This window comes from Epinephelus lanceolatus, chromosome 16 (assembly GCF_041903045.1).
Source record: "Epinephelus lanceolatus isolate andai-2023 chromosome 16, ASM4190304v1, whole genome shotgun sequence".
Classification (NCBI taxonomy): Eukaryota; Metazoa; Chordata; class Actinopteri; order Perciformes; family Serranidae; genus Epinephelus; species Epinephelus lanceolatus.
Window position 1 is genome coordinate 5095086 of NC_135749.1, and position 17482 is coordinate 5112567.

The 17482-nt window shown below is 41.6% G+C and overlaps 1 protein-coding gene across 2 annotated transcripts in view; it reads right to left on the reverse strand.

Moving 5' to 3' along the window:
- ctdp1 (CTD (carboxy-terminal domain, RNA polymerase II, polypeptide A) phosphatase, subunit 1) overlaps nt 1-17482 on the reverse strand; it is a 107073-nt gene that overhangs the window by 83692 nt on the left and 5899 nt on the right. The window contains exons 5-10 of one of the 2 annotated variants that reach the window (XM_033637246.2): nt 17159-17309; nt 16354-16444; nt 12884-13050; nt 5499-6551; nt 2119-2260; nt 1790-2020 (exon numbers count right to left, since the gene is read on the reverse strand). In XM_033637246.2, the coding sequence (XP_033493137.1) occupies nt 1790-2020; nt 2119-2260; nt 5499-6551; nt 12884-13050; nt 16354-16444; nt 17159-17309 (1835 nt within the window). Of the gene's footprint in view, nt 1-1789; nt 2021-2118; nt 2261-5498; nt 6555-12883; nt 13051-16353; nt 16445-17158; nt 17310-17482 lie in introns of both variants that reach the window. The other variant, XM_033637245.2, reaches the window with a different exon arrangement.

The following is a 17482-nucleotide window of genomic DNA, read 5'->3' on the forward strand; positions in this document are numbered from 1 at the left end:
TATCTACAATATTAATATCATCAGCATCTGCTATTTTCAATATCATGTCAAAATGTAGCTGAAATCGTATGTTGGCATGTCATGACATTTAATTAATCATTTCAATTTAATAGAATAAAATCTCTGAAAATGAATACTTATTTTGTGTTGTCTTGTTTACTTGTTCTACTTTGAAAGTCATTCTTGTGTTACAGTGATCGTCACATGAATTGCAAACACTAAACACAATCTGCACATTTTTTACAACACAGACAGTTTGCAGATGTTAAGTGCAGGGTGAAAGAGTGAAGGTTGAAGCTGGAAACCAACAGTTTCCAACACACCAAGAAAACCTAAATAAAAAAATAAAATACAATATAATAAAAAAACTAAAATAAAATAGAATTAATTTAAATTAAATTAAATTTTAAAAAATATAAAATTCAAATTTCATCCATTTTAGGTGATGAATGAAACAGCTGTGTTGGTAATGAAAACCTCTGATGACCTACTTTTTTCACCCCACATAATAAATTGATCAGGAATCAAAGAGGGTATCAATAAAGATTCAGACCGATAAGCAGAATCAATAATAGCACTGGTATCAATAAATCTAATCAATTCCATTCCCTAATGAGAAGCGGGAGGTCTGCCTCTCTGTTACGAGAGCCCATTAAATTTTAGTTCCTGTTGGCAGTGCTTAATTGAACAAATCAACTTTGAAGATTAAATCCAACTTTATGCAACTCCCTGAAAACTCCACGGTGCTGCTAATCCATGAATTATATGAGCCAATTTCATGGTCCTGATTATTAATTATAGAGTATCATCACAGATTTGATTCTAGACACATTAAGCCTCCGTGACTGTCCAGTAAAAAAGATGGCTGAAGTTTTATTCCTCTGGAGATATGTGAAAAGCACACAGGCCACAAAGACAAACACACACAGAGGCAGAGGACACACTCTGCATTAGCATTTGTGACTGACAGATGGATGACAAATAAAGTGGAAGATCACAGAGGTGACTTTGAGGATCTGTGAAGCCTTCCCTGCACCTGCCACATCATTCTTGTCCAAATGTAGGTGGAAATTAAATGAGAACGAGACTGGAAAATCAAATATTTATACGACTGCATGAGTATTTTGTACTAAGAGTTCTTCTTGTAGTCGTATAAAGTAGCCTGAATTTTATGGTGCTTTTATATCCAACCCAAAATGCAGATACAAATAAAAATACAACACGTTTGAAGGCTTGTCTTTGAGCTGCACAACACACTCCCTGCCACCCAATGCTATAAACAATCCATACAATAAAAGGTGTGTTGGGAGGGTTATTGTGCCTCTGTTGACAGCTGCATGTCTCCCCTGAGGGAAATTCATAAAGCACTGCAGCACTACACCAAGAGCTGTCTTAGTTCACAGAGAGGAGAAGGATGGAAATGAGGCCTCGAGGACAAATCAATACATTTAAGATCCCTTATAAGCTGTTCTGCAGTCAGTACACTTTTTTATGTCAGCTTTTTTACATACTATAGCTCTGCACAAACCCTCAAGGGATTTTCTGGCTACAATGTAAGAGCACGTCCACTATTCCTGTCGATATGAAAAATGGAAAGTGAAGAGAGCGTGTACGTGGGCAATATCAATCATCACAATTTATTCAACAATGGAAAATAATTCCCTTAACTGTAATGTTGCAAGTAAAGGGATACACTGCTTGTTAATAGTACATCTGTTGCTCTTCGTGCCTCCATTTTGGATCCAGCTCCTTAAACTGAACATTTGTATCACTCCAATTTTGTTCTTACCTGAGACAAGACTGCTCTCTGTGATCAGAGAGCAACATAGACCCCGACGCCTGGAGGTAGGATGGCGGCCGTGGCACCTGAGGGCCCCTGCGGATCAGCTTCCCTGTGACAGAGTCGTAGGTGCGGACCTCAGGGGCTGAAGCTGGAGGTCTTTGCTGGATGGGAGCTGGGTGGAAAAGATGCTTCTGCAAGGAGCCCTGAAAGTCAGGGAATGCTGCTGGACTGTTGCTCCTTTAACAGACAAGAAAAATGTCTCAGATTTGGAATTATCTCAGGTGTTATTGTATTTAATAGGTCAGCAGCATATGTGGTATCTTTAAGTTACTTACCTTGGCGTCTTTGAATAGTCCTCCTTTAACGGGTACAGCTGCTCCTCCACCCTCTCCCAGCGCTCCAGACAGCTCCACAGCCAGTCAGGGTTGACTACACAGAGGTGCTTGCAGCCTTGTGCCTGACGGACCTTCTCTGTGCCTGGGTGACAGGAATCAAAGAGGAAAAAGGTGAAAATGAGAGCAGGTGCAGTCCTTACAATCAAAAGCTATTACCAAAAACACACACTCTGGGACCACTGAATAATTCAGATCAATGATCAGACTTTCTCTCCTGGAAGAGAAAATAATTGCCGGATCAATATTATGAGAAAGATAACAAGGACGACTCCTCTTTTTCACTTTTTTGCCAACTCAATAGTTTTCTTAGAAATCCAGAAAGCAATGTTTTTCCTTCCAAATCCACAATAGAGAGCAGTGTTTCTGCTTGAACAAGTTGTATTGATGTTAGACACAAAGAAACTAAATTGAATCTTTGAGGCTAGAAGCTCATTAACCCTAAGTTGTTTTATTCATGCATGACTACCACATTTCCTCTTCGGGTGGCGTACAGTATCAAGTGCCTGCTTTGTGTTGAGCGCTGTATCATAAACTGGCAAACTGATGAAAGGGATGTTCTCCATAGTATAGTTTTTTTGTTTTTTTTTCACTTAAGCTGTGGTGCGGAACTTTTGTGTCCCCCTTCTGGCCGTAAGAGTAATTAAACAAACACTGTCTACGTGTTTATGTCGAACGCCTGCAGCTAAGCCCGCTGCATCTACCCTGCCCCCAGGAGCACTCTCTTTGGGTCTTTCTTTTTTTTACTGTAATTCTCTCTCTGAACGTAGAGTTTTGTTTTTATCTGGAGCTCCCCTTCAGAAACCTTTCTTAGATGCTTCTCTGGATCTTCCACTACAGTCTCCCTGGAAAATTAGCATTGGCATTATCAAAATTAACCATGGCTGTAAATGCCAACCAAGCTAGCAGCTAAAGGTAGGGTTAGCTCCAACCTCTAGTCCAATACGGTCATTTCTGGCTCCAAAAATCGAAGATGGCGACGGCCAAAATGTCAGACTCGAGGCTTAAAAACTGGATCCACAAACCAATGGGTGACGTCACAACGTCCATGGCTATGACAATTATTTTTATACAGTCTTTGTTCGACCAACGGACCGGCATCAGCATCCATAGAGTCATCTGTGGCTAAAAGAATACCCAAAAATTGCTTTATCATCACAAAAAGTATAGGACAATAATGTTATCACCAGCCTAACTGCGTATTAAAAACAGAGTAAGTTTATCTTTGTCCATTGAAGTTTTTGCGTTGAGAATCCTGGAGGACATGAAGAGCTTAAGACGTTAGGATTAGTGAAAAGACTGGAAGAAATAGGGCAACAAAGTCATAAAGCATAGTTTCAATTCTGTAAATAAAGTGTAAACAAGAGAAACCCTTTCTTTTTGACTGACAACTCTGATAATTGTGCACTTGAAAGTTAAAATGTGTTAACAAGAAAGGTAAAGGTTCCTAGGCATGAAAAAAGTCTCATTACTTTTGTGACCACTTACTAAATAAACATCATGTGAACGATAATAGCAAAGAAAACATAAAGCTAGGATTTTCTGTGAAAAGGACAAGGTAAATACCGGTCAAATGTGCTGTTCTGACAACACAATGGGCATTTTCAGCAGCTCTTTTTAGACTAAGTGACCTACTACTTGTATTGCCCTGGTTCTATCTTTGGCTGATTTTTCTCTTTGTGATGTACAAGATGAGTGATTGCCAAGTGCTGCTCACAGTGGGGCTGTCTCTCAAAGCAACGGTGCCACTTCCTGTGCTTGTTTACAGAAGGTAAACTGGAGTGGTAGCAAAACAGGCGTGAATCCGCTTCAGACAGAACAGCATTTTCTAAGCAGGATGGAAGCTGCTTTGACATTTTCAGTGTCACAGAGAGTCCTTTATTGTCTTGTCTCTATCTTGTGAACTACCAGAGAATGTGCGACTGCAGCCAGCAGTTACAACTGGCAACAGCAACGTCCTTTAGGAGTGCTTAAAAACAACTGGCCTGATCAACATTCAAAGCAAAACAGGACATTTCGCAACCAACTGGTTAACACAGGATGGGCTGGGCCCACCAAGGCAGTACATTATTTTCAGTCACAGCATAATTTAGTCTTCATGTGCAACACTAGCCTCCATAAGATACATTTTTCACTAGCTTTGTTGATTGAAGTCTTTGCCTATTCGGGGGGAAAAACACAAACAGCCTCCAGCGTTCACACAGTTCTCTAATGTCAGAATGCAGTGAACCATGTTTATGTCAATCAAGCAATTACTGGGAAGGGGCTGCGTCAATGCGGCAATCAGTACCAAGCATTATTATTTAAAGCTGCATAAACCAAATTTTGGCCACCAGTGCAAAAGAAAACAAGCGGACCACTACGGAGCAAAGAGATCAACAACTGATTACTCCTGCAATACCATGTTCTACTCTTTACACACAAAACCAACTGTGTTCTTATCTGTCTTCACTTCAAGTTGTAATAAAGTCAACTGCATTTTTGATACTACTTATGGTCTTCATTTTTCTGCATTAGCCATTCAATGCATTTACATTCTATTATTACCCCACTATATAGTAGTATTTATTGGTAGAGGCGGAGTCCGCCTTTCCTGTGCTGAATTCAAAGGAAACGATGCGAACGTATAATCAAGTACAATTTTACCTCAGTGATATCTGCCGCACTGTTTTCTGCTGAGCCTATTTATACAGTACTAAAGCTGTGCTAAGTATAAAGTCCTACTCTGCTGCTTCAGAGATGAAAGGACTTTAACCAAGGTCTCTGCATTAGTGCACCCATACACCCTTTTTGTCACATGTTAACTGGAGCTTGTCACACTGGAGTGGCTGACCTCTGACTGAGACACATTAATTGTAATGACAGAGTATTCAATCTCAATTTTCTCTCCTCAAGTTTCGGCAAGGGCTCAGACACACAAATGTGCCAATATGTATGTCAGCCTGGCTTTTAAACAAGCCTTTCATGACCCTTCTTGGATTCTAGCCTCATTAGCAAACCATTACTCACATCAATTACAAGAGGTTCCAGCACAAGACTACTAAAAGATACTAATTAACTATATTCAGTAATAGGAACAAGACCAAAATATGCAGGTGGGGAAAAACTATTTTAATATCACTTTCAGTCCTAGGTTTGGGTGACCGAACAAGATTATAGTTCAACACGATATTGCCAAATCGTCAATTATTTACTCCACCCCTATAAAATACTGTTTGAGAATAATACCACAAAGTTTATAAAGATCAATTTCTTGCCAACGTTCACAGTGATAAAGCTACAACAGCATGCTTGCTCAACAACATACATATATCTCTACATACCAGCTCTTGCTGCGATGAGATGTGTCGTCCGATTGGGATCTTGGAAGCTAAGAACCAGATTCTTGCCAATCATGGCTCCCAGTGCTTTGGCATGGTAGTACTCACGGGTCCTCTCCATGGGGTAGTTGGTTGGGTACAGTCCGCTGAACACTATCGTCGTGCCCTCCAGTGTCTTGCTTTTCAGCTCCGGGACAATCTTGCGGATGTCCGGCATTTCCGACTCCTCCTTCCTCAAGTAGGCCTCGTATCGTGCATAGTACTCTGCGTGGATCCTCTCCAGCACTTCCTCCAGGTGGATCAAGTGATCGTCCTGGTCGATATCAGCTTCGTCTTCCTCCTCCTCCTCCTCCTCCATACTCTGGTCCAGCAGCTCCTCCCCCATGGTGACCCCAGATTGTTCACTATTCTGGGACTCTGTTTCTGGCTCTCTCCTATCTGAGCAGCCATTCCCCAGCTCGGGGTCTGGGAGAAGAACTCCTGAAGGTTCTGCCGAGTCAGAGCTGGTTTCTCCTTCGCTCCGGCCTTTACTGTCCCCTTCCCTAGCCTCATCCGCATCACCTGGCTCTTGCGTGACTCCCTCCTGCCCAGGCTGCTTTGCCTGGCGAGACTTGCCTTCACTATCACTCTCTGATGAGGGAGGCTTTTCTGTAATAGAGTCACTGTCACTGTCGCTGGAAAGGTCAAAGTCCAAGTTATTGGACTCATGGCTCGGTGCTGATGAGTTTGCACTGTCCTGTGGCTCTTTTGTCACCAGTGTCCTGTTGCCATCATCATCCTTAACATTTGTTCCGTCACCCACCTGAGTTTCTACCAACCCTGCCCGAGACTGCGCTTCAGTCTCTGACCCTTTACCTTGTCCCGATTCATCCTCCACAACCCCTGTGGGATGTGTCCGTTCATTTGTTGGTACTCCCTGAGAAGACTGAGATGTTGTGGTTTCTTCCTTTCCAGAAATGCTGTTGTCTTTCGCCCTTTTCCTCGGGCCATTATTTTGCTCATCGGCACCAAGTGTCCCTGGTTCTGTGCTCTCTGCTGGTCGACTTGACGGGCCTCCTGCTGCAACAAGACACAGGGATCAGAATCAATAGGTGACTCAACAGTAAGTTATCTATTATTTCATGATGGCATTTTTCCCAGTAGCACTTGCGACTTTTTTTCACTTTTCATTTCACAACGTCACTTTTAATGACAATGATGTTGTCAATGCTCTCTTGCCTCTCAGCCAATCACCTTGCCCAACCCCCTTATGATAGCAAGCCCAACAACATCTACCAGATTAGCCAGTTAGCACCAAGTCAATTTTATATGGTGGACATAAAAACTGAACTACAACTTCTGGGTCCATCATGTGATGCCACTGGACCGAAAAAGACTTACATTGAAAAAAGATGCCTGTTAATACATCAGCAGCTGTTCTTCTTCTTTGAATTAGCCACTAATGGCTACAGCTACTTTTTTAATTTTCCCGCAGTGGGTCACACACATAACATGTCGTAAAAACATCGCACTCATGCAGCCCATAATCCCACCCTGCCAGCTGTCCCTTTTACACTGAGGTCATTTCAGTGCAGTTACTACCTCCGATGTCCCCTTAAAGGCGAGACAACTCTTTCCCTCCGTTCTGTGATTGTACCTTTTATACAGAATAGTGAGGTGGCATAACGATGTGAAATTCCTGCATTGACGATGCAGTGTAAAAGGTGCTTATAATTAGCACCTGTCAGCGGCAGCAACAACGTCAAATTTATTGTGAACTGACTATCGAGTTGCTGTTGTAAACAGTTAATTTTTTACTTCTGATAACGTTTTACTATATTTTGTCTTTTTTTTTTTTGGCTCCATACTTACAAAACTTAATCTTCACCACCTCTAACCCATAGTGATAATTTAAAGCAGATTTTTAAAGCTCCCATAGGACCCACATCTCTAGTAAGAAAACTTCCAACTAAGAAAGATCTTTCAAATGGTCTGTCATGATACATGCAACATAGTTTAGTTCAGATTTCACGCACTGTTTGGCACCATATAAGCTCAGTAGCACTGATGGTTACTGCCCTTTTCAGCATGTACCTAAGCATTAATGCATTCTGGAAGGTCTGTGACCCTGTGATTATAAACCTCTTAGTAATAACCTTCCTAACATTTCACACACACTCTACCCTGGGGGATAACCCAGATTTAAGCTCAGGAAGAGCTGTTTTGGCTGCCTGTGCTGGCAGGCACCTCTTGGTGTAGAATCTCCCTCTGAAGGCAAAGCCGACTCCTCTGGGTACACTGAGTCACTCCAGTGCAAGTGACTCTATTCGAGCGTGACATAAATTCTCAAGCGATAACCTGTCAACAACACAGAGTAATCCACAAGACAGCGATACTGATACCGAGACAGCCAGACTTGACAAATAAGAGTCGTGGCTTTTGGAGGCAAAATATCCTGCCATTTTTTAAACTAGATAGAAAGATGTACCATAAACTCTGCATACATCTCCATTAGTGATGATAAGTGTAGTGTACTGTATCATGTGGAACCACAGGGCTGGATGGACAGGAGAGGGCAGATAAATAATGTGAGGAGGCAGGGCACGTGAGAGAGGGCGCGGGCCAGTGGACACAGGCCTGCAGAATACCAATGCAGCAAATTAGACTGTAGGCAAAACTTTTCAACAGTGTAATTCATCCTCAAAAACAAAGAGCCATTTTTAGACTTACATTGTTTGCAGCATCTCAGTATCAAGAATGGCAGGCAATCTACAGGACAATGACTCAGCGTAATTACTGATACAGTGTGTGGTATAATAATTACATAATGATTCAGATGGTATTATTTAACAATGATCACAAGACAAATATGCCGCCTCTGTAGTCATATAGTATATTGGCACATGTATACACGTGTTTTTAAGAGTGCTTACAGGGGACCTATTATGCTTACAATTAAATAAAGTTCCAAATACCCAGATATTAGTATGTAAAAGTAATCCAAGTGAGCAAAAACCAACAGCTTCAACCATTCTAAATACTGTTTTTAATGTTCTCTACTTAGGGACATCTGGTCATCTGTTCCAGGCATGCTACTGCAAGTGTTTACACTACGTAGCCAACACTGATGTATGACGCTACATGTTACCTTCAGGGAAAAGTGTCATCTTTAATGCCAATGTTGTTATTTTCCTCCAGATTTTGGATCATATTCCTACTGGAACATTTCTAGTTGTGTTTAACAGCTGTTACTGTTAATTTCTGAATGGGAGAAGATGCCTGCCAGCACACTGCTACATGAGGCTACATGATGACATCTGGGAAACATGCAATCTTGATGCTCATGTTAATTTCCCCCCTAATTTGGGTCATATTCATTGTGTTTAAAAGTTTTAATTGTTCATTTTTAACCAAAGGAAGTGCCACTATACACAGTCTTTCACAGGCTGCTAGTACACTGCTGCATGTAGCTACACACTAACGTCTGAGAAACACATAATCTTGTTTGCTAATGCGGACAGTAATTCCCTGGCCTCCAGTACACCGCTACATGTAGCTGCATGCTATCGACAGGGAAACATGTAATCATGTTTGCTGTAGTTGATAATCTGACCCCAAATTCAGATCATAGTCCCGCTGGAACATAGAAGACAACATTAGAAGCTTTTATTGTTCATTTTTATTAGAGAAAATGCCTGCAAGCACAATGCTACATGTAGCTACATGCTAACGTCAGGAAACATGCAATCTTGGTTGCCAGTATTGTTAATTTCTCCCCAATTTCAGATCATATTCCTGCTGGAACATGTCCGGTTGTGTTTAGAGGCTTTACTTGTTAATTTTAAATGGGAGAAAGTGCCGCTAAACACAGTTATTCAATGGTTGCCAATACAATGCTACATGTAGCTACATGCTAACGACAGGGAAACATATAATCTTGGTTGCTGATGTTATTAATTTATACCCAATTTCAAATTATATTCCTGCTGGAACATGTCTGGTTCTGTTTCGAAGCCTAATTTGTTATTTTTTTCACGTGCCACTAAGACGCCAAGATGTGAAAGACCTGGCCATGCTGATCAATCAGAGCAGACTAGGCTTTTTCGGGAGGGGGGCTGAAAGAAACAGGTGTTAAAACAGGGTGTCTCAGACAGAGGGTGAAAACAGGCATTCCTGCTCAGACAGTGAGGAAAATAAACTGTTTTTTGACCTTTACAGCCTGAAAACATCTTCTTGTAGTAACCATGAATACAAATATGAACCTAAAAATTAGCATATTTGGTCCTATGTAAAGCTGCACCTCCCAACATCATCAAAAATTAAAAAATATATATTCTTTTTAATAATTTCAAAACTCCACAGAATTAATTCATGAACTGGTATTTTTATTTCATAATGTATTTGTTCTAGCAATACAACTGCAACTGTAAATAATATTAATGCCATCAGAAGAACTGCTGATTTGGTCAAATCCTTCATGTAAATGTGTGTATGTTGTTCATGTGATAGACATTACTAAAACATGTCCACTTTAACTATTTGACCTGCAAAGCCGCAGGAGAGTTGCTTGATGAACAAAAAGAGTTCAAATCTGCTTTGGGCAAACTGGAGCTTGTGTTTTAACCACATAACGAACTCTGTATTCTTTCCCAATTTATCAACAATGTAAAGGCCATTGTTGAGCCTGGCAGCTGCTGTAACATGGGATCAGGACAACCAGGAGTTATCGCTAATTGATGTGACAGCCAGAGAGTGGGTGTAAACGAGGGGTTCCTACAAAAGTCCCCAAGGAGACACACTGGCTGGCTCCAAGCAGCTTGTTTCCTGTTGTGATAATAAAGAGGATAACACTGTGTCTTTGAGAGGAGTGCCTTTATGAGTTCGACACAGAGGTGAAGTATCAGAACCCTTAAAGACAGCCTGTCCTTGTCATTGACAGGTACGTTTGATTCATGGTGAGGTTGGTGGATAGACGTGTGTAGGCTCCTAATGCTGCACATGAATGCAGTGTTGATGACTATTTATCATGTGGGTCTGGCCTGGGTGACTCCTTTTGATAAAAGATATCACCAAGGAACCTAATGGAGTTATCATGTGCCCAATATACTGCCAGTTCAAGTGCTAGGGATGTTATTCTGATTTCTATTTGGTCAGTATGCCTGGCCTTAAGAATATGTCTTATCACATGTAAAACAAAAACTGCATTAACTCATTTTTGACCACTGAAATACAATTTGTTTAGAATCCTGTATTTATACAACAGAACTGTGTCAAGTAAGAAAACCGATTCACAGGTCATCTATCTTCAGATTTTGCTGCTTGTTTAACAGATTTCAAGTTCTATGTTCCATGACTGCAAAGGATGACTGGGAATCTCCACTGGATATGAGACGTACGCATCAGGGAAACATCCTGTCCCTTAATCAACACTGACTCTGTCTTCCAAAAATGTCTATGAACAGCAGCTCTTGGGGAGCTGGAGTGGACATCACTAACCTGACTGCCTGCAGAGATTTACTGAACCAAAATAGTTTTCATGTCGGCTCCATGGGAAGAAATCAACAGTGTTTTTATGTATTGATTCACTGATTTTACTCCCTTGCCCCCTACAGCGATTGCGGGGAATCTAGATATGATTAATAAGTTCAAGACACAAACACAGCAGGATATTTGTTTGATTTTAATAGCTGCCTAGGCAGATTATGCCTCACTAAACACAACAAAAATAGACTGGAAGCATTAAAACGTGGTGGGGTCTCTGTGAGACTTGCCTGTTACTGAGTCAGTTTTGATTGTGCAGATGGGCATGAGTACTCGAGGACTCGTCCAGTGTATAGAGGAATTTCTGCCCAAAATCCCACATGGGAATGTGACTTTGTTTAACTATTTGAAATGAGTAAAATCTGTGTGTCTTTCTTCACTCAGCACCCTATTGCTCTGCTGTCTCTCTCTCTGTTAATCATGTGACTGCTGCTGCTGGAGTGTGAGCTCAGCACCAAGGAACAGTCAGTGAGAATCTGCCTGCACACACTAACAGTGATGGGCTAACGCTACCTTGCACTTATTAATAGGACAGAGTTCAGCTGTTTTGGCCTCAGTGTAACACCAAGGGCTCTACAAGGGCTCCCCCACCCCAGGTTTGAACTACAAACCCTCTTGCTGTGAGGCAACATTGCTAACATTTGCACCACTGCGTCGCCCATTCCTCTTGTTACATTGATTTTTGTTTTTTTTTTTTTATCAAGTATTTGAGTACACTACAAAACTTTAATTCAAATACTCAAATATGGAAGTTACTTAAAATGGCCATCCCTAAGTGGATTGATAAATTTAATGAAATGGAAGCGTATCTGCTCCGTAGGCACACGAGTGACGGGCGTCAAAAATGCTTCTGAAAACACTTTCAGTGCTGACTGGCCACGAGAGCCACCCAGCATGAAGTGGAGGCTCGTTGGCTTCTACTCGCATTTCTCGTGCAGCTCTCAGGCTGCACCAAAGTTAACTCTGCTAATGAAAAAAATCCTACGTTTCCTCCTCCTACTGTTTTTTCATTTGGATGTTCAGAGCGCAAATATTGTGATGAAAAGAAATTAGTGTGGCTGTCACTGAGACGCTGCAGTGTTATTTATCCATTATGTTTCATTCATTTCACTTTCATTCATATCTCTGAATAATTGAAACCTCACTGCTGTTGTCCTTACCTCCAGTTTAATACTGGTACATTAATTTTGGAGCTGTGTCACAGGTGTCTGGTTTTACTGGATGGTTACTACTTTACCTAACAGCCAATCAGAATAGGGACTTCTCAGTGGCCATGGTATCAAACAATATGACTCTATGGTCTTAAATCAATAATAAAATATTCTTTTACTAATTTGTCATATCGTCAAGAACATCGTTATCGCAAAAATACCCTGACATATCATTCTATTTTGGGGCCATATCACCTACCCCTAGTGGAAATTTTTTAAGGGCAGTGCTGTTAAAAATAACTTGTAAGAGTGGTCCTCATCCATCACCAATTAAAACTTCATAAACTGCATTGAATTTGTAAACACCTTTAACAGAACTGGTCCTCCTATTGCAATTCACTTAGTGCTGAGTGTCAGTGTCAGCACAGTAAACTCTTTCCCTCTATTCCCAACTAAGTGTTGGATTGTGTAACATTCAGCATGAGCACTACGACTCTGTACGAGCAGCCCAAGATCAGTGAAGCCACAGCACTGACTTGTTAAACTTCAGCTAAAAGTGCCTCTCTCATGGGAATGTGCACAGAACTGGAAACTACTCACAGGACAGTGCGTTCTTGTCACTTTGACCCTCAGTGCTGCATAAACCGTCAGCAACTTTGTCGTTAAACGATCTTCCTACAAGTGCTTCATGTTATCAAAGATGCGTGGGCAGCGTACCTTTCTTTGCCATCTGAGCTTCCCGTGATCCAGGGGGAGCGTTAATGTCCCCTGTGCCCTGGAAGTAGATGTATTTCTTCACAGTGATGAGGTTAGGTGCAAACTTCCACACGTCCTCTCGGTCGTCGATTATGGAGACCATGGAATCACCACAAGGGAAAAGATTCCTGTCAGAAGAAGAATAAAAAACAACATGACTCTCGCAAAAAATGCTGAGCTTCTTGACAGAGGCTTTTCAAGAGTTAAACAGTGTGAGGCTGTTATTTATCTCTTTGGCTGTAGTGATATTGCAGTGACAGATAGTGTTTTGCTATAAATCAAAATAGCAAGCTTGCACCAACAGTCTACCTCTGTTATTTGCAAGATGTCATGAACAACCATTCATTGGTGACATGGAGAGAGAATCAGAGCTCCACTCTTTGTGCTCGTCTACAGTCACTAACAGATCGTCTACGATAAAAACAGTTACAGAAGCTAAGAAATGATTTGGGTGAATTCACTACTGCCAGCAGCCGGTGTGGCTCGTCCACCAACTATCCCATAGATGCCTTGCAGCCTCACTTAAGTGCCATGTTTTTAAGATTATTATTTTTATGGCTTTTTTGTCTTTATTAGATGGGGCAGGCTAAGCGTGAAAGTAGAAGGTCACATAGTCACTTGAATAGCAACTCCAATTTAAGCCAGCCCAGCTCAAACACACCATTAGACCTGCAAACTTCCTGTTGCTGCTGTCACACACATTATGGGCCCTATTTAGATGGTCTAAGGCGGACGGCGGGGGGCGCATAATCCATGTCGCAAGTGTCATTGCTATTTAGATGCAGGCGCAGTTGTCATTTTCACACCTTGCGCCCCCGTCATCTAACTAGCAAATGAACTTGCGCTCCTCTGGGTGTGTTAGTCTAAAAATGAGGAGTGGTCAGACGCAGTCATGGCGCGTTGCTAGTTAGATTACGTAAAAAGCAAATGCGCCAGTGACCAACAAAAACCTGGTCTAAAGTCAACGGCGCAGTATTTCGCTGTTAAACAAGTTGGTAATATGCGTCTCTAGGCGGGTGCACAGCGCGCATGCACTCTGCTCAGACACACACAGAGCAGCCACACATATGCAAAAGATAACAAATAAAAATATGATTACAGTGTGAAAGGTTATTATTGTGCACATTACAATATTTATCAGAAACACGTCTTAATGGTCAGTCATTAATCAGAATGATCTAATCGCAGTGATAATGATCATCATAATCCGGGAGGTCCAAGCTCGCAGTGTCCGAATATATGGAACTGCGAGCAGACCTCCACTGGCTGATGATGCATAGCCTGTAAAATGAACTTGTCTCTCAGGATGCTGGAGAGGGAGATGGGCTCTCTAACCTCCGGGTTAAAATAAAATTGAATAACTTACAATTTGTTGACAGCGTTTCTCCCGTGCGTGCGCGCTCTCTCTTTCTCTCGCGCAGTCTCACTCTGTTTCTTTTCTTTTGACTTTTCTAAGATGACAGATGCTGAATATATACTCCCTATCTGATGCTGTGGCTGTTTGTGGTTGGCTGAGAGGGATGTGAACTGATTAGACTGCAGCTGTGTTAATCAAATCAGGTTGGGTTTCCATTACGCGTGCCAAACGTGCCAAACGCTGCCAATTCCCTTTGATCTGACATCAGATGTGACGGGACAGTCGATATAGAGATACATTTATCGTCTCCTCAGCTGTAAAACGCTCACTCTTTGCAGTTGGTAGGTCCGCCATCTAACTAGCTCTCCGCCATGCGCTCCAGTCGCGCCTCTCTTAAAGGGAATGAGGGGTGACACTCTGATTGGCTTATTGAATGATACGCCCAAAACACACCCATGACTAATTCACAGAGTAGGTCCAACCCTTTTAGACTCTCGGCCATGGCGCACAGTCTGAAAACGCGCTAACTAGCAAGTGACTGGGACACGCCCATGCGCCGCACGCCTGGCGCTTTGCGTTTTAGACCATCTAAATAGGGCCCTAGACCCAGCCCACAGTGAACCCCGGCCAGATGAATTTGAGTTGCTGCTCCCTAGTGTTGTCAAAAATACTGATTTATCGACACAAATCGATTCTGAATATTTTAAGCGGTTTCAAAATTTTCTGACAGCAACAACACTACTGTCACACACTTTTTTGTTCTCCTAATAGCAAAATGACACACACCTCTGCAGTGCCCCAATAGCCCCGCCTCCTTTCAATCACTCACGGTGCTGTCTTCTAACCACTTGTCTTATTCGCTCCGGTTGCATGTAGGCTGTTTGGCACTGTTTTGGGTTTTTTTCTTCAACTTTATTGCCTTATAAATGTGTGACAATCTTAGGAGATGTCGAAAGTCTGCACTACTGCAAAATGAATACTGTTAACGTACAAAGGTTTTAATTGTTGTTAAAGTTTATTACAGTATAGTTCTAAGTAAAGTCCTAACCGAGAAAGGATAACTCAATGGTTTGATGTTAAAGTCTTGTTATATTCATCTTTTAATAATGTTAAATTTTATGCCCTTTTAATTTAATTTCCTGTGGTATTGAAAACAGCAACAAATAGATATTTTTCAAGGAATTGTATCGAAGTTAGAAATTGCAGTATTGTGACAACACTACTTCAGATGCTACTGAAGGTCCTACTCCAGAGCTTCCGCCTACTCTGTTCCAAGCGAACACTCTCCTAGAAGCGTGGAGTGAGATTGAAGGATCACTGGGTGCAGGAGCTACCTAATTCTTGTTTTGTTTGTGGTCTGATCAGAGAGACAGAGAGCTGGACGAGGGGCAGAGTGAAACAATGCGCTGCACGCTGCTCTACAATGGAATAATTTTACCTATTATAGCTACTAAACAATAGAAATTCAATATGTGGTGGTCAATGTTGATCTTGCAGCAGCCATTGCAAAAACATCCATGTTTGGGAAACAGTGCAGGGTCGGCTAAATGTCGCAGTTTACGTTTACTTACAAAAATGACATATTTTTTTAATCATTCTCTGGCACATGGACATTTTAATAAGAAAGTAAAGTGCATTTAATATAGCACCTTTCACAGAGCGAGGTCACAAAATGCTTCACTGTAATGAAATTGTTAACAACAATAAGGCCATAAGAACAGATATTAGTTTATTTACCACTTTGCTATGTCATATGATGCTGCTGAAATAACAGTCAGAAAGACATTTTCATGGTCTAGTGTTTAAAACGCAAACAAAAGTCACTTTAAAATTGGAATATTAAATTGCAATATTTGTAGAATCCCAAAACAAATCAAATCTGCACCTAGGTATCGGGATAGTATCGAAATGGGAGGTACACATACTGCTCCTGTGAGACATATTGAAAGTTTTATCTATGCAATAAGGAAACTGTCTCTTTGTGCTTTAAAACAAAACAGTAAAATAATATCCAGAGAGACAGGACAGGTACAGGGAGATCACAGACTGCACTGTTAACCATTCGTTTACCCACCTAAGATTCCCCGTCTTGGAGAAAGGGTCGATGCATTCATCTCTGGAGAGAATCCGATGAGAGAAAAGCTTCTTTTCTGGATCCAGAAAGCCTAAAAAAATAAAGAATAAAGATTAAAGATTAAAAAGATGCATATTTGAATGCCAATTCGATCCCTGACTGCATAAGACAGCCAGGTCAGAGTCTCCTTCAACCACCACAGCAGCTGTCAATAGCTGGAGCACTGCTCTGAAACATGCCGACCTCCCTGCATCAGGGCCAACAGTAGTAAAATCCAATTCAAAATGCATTAAACATTCATCATATGGAGGCAGAACAGTACTTGGACCGAGGCTGCCTCTATTAAATACAGTATGATGAAAGATTGCAGCCTGAATACCAAAAAGACAGCATATAAACACACTGCCTACACTTCAATATAAGGCAGCCTTGAATCATGAAGTGAAATATTTTCATCTAGGAAGAAACATCACTCAGGTCGCAGTCAAAAAACTAAAACTGGGCAGGAAAGTGAGGGGTCGTCAACTGTACCTGCAAGTTTGGCAGGTTACAAAGTGTTAATGCAAAACATTAATTTTAAAATGTGGCACCCCTGCTGCTTGCAAAGAGACATTAGATGCACAACAGTGACCTGGAATAGAAAACACGAGCAGACACCTCCCTCTTATGGACACAATCAGGCAGTACAAGTCAGAGACCAACAGATTCCCCACACTGTCTTTGAATGCTGCAACACTCTGATGTCAGTGTGGATGAATAAAATCAGTACTTATAATTTGCGGTAAAGTGTGAATGAGTCCATTACCAGCAATGGTGTGTGCATAAAGGCGGCTCCCGAACGTGAAGACGTGCAACTCATAGAGTTTGGCGATTTTCTCCAGGAAAGCCTTGCAGTGTGGGCGCAGCCGCGTGTGGAGCATTGGCTCTCCTCGCCCGAGCTGGAAGTGGAAAATGCCCTGGAGGAAATAACACAGGTTTAGTTCTCAACATCTGCTCTTAAAAGAAGAAACAGGACTTCAGTAAAACAATGATGAAAGGCTGAAAACTGCAAAGCAAAGTACTTTCAGGAGCCTACGACTAGATTTTGTTTATAAAAGGTAAACAAAGAGAGACCCTGACCCATGTGTGC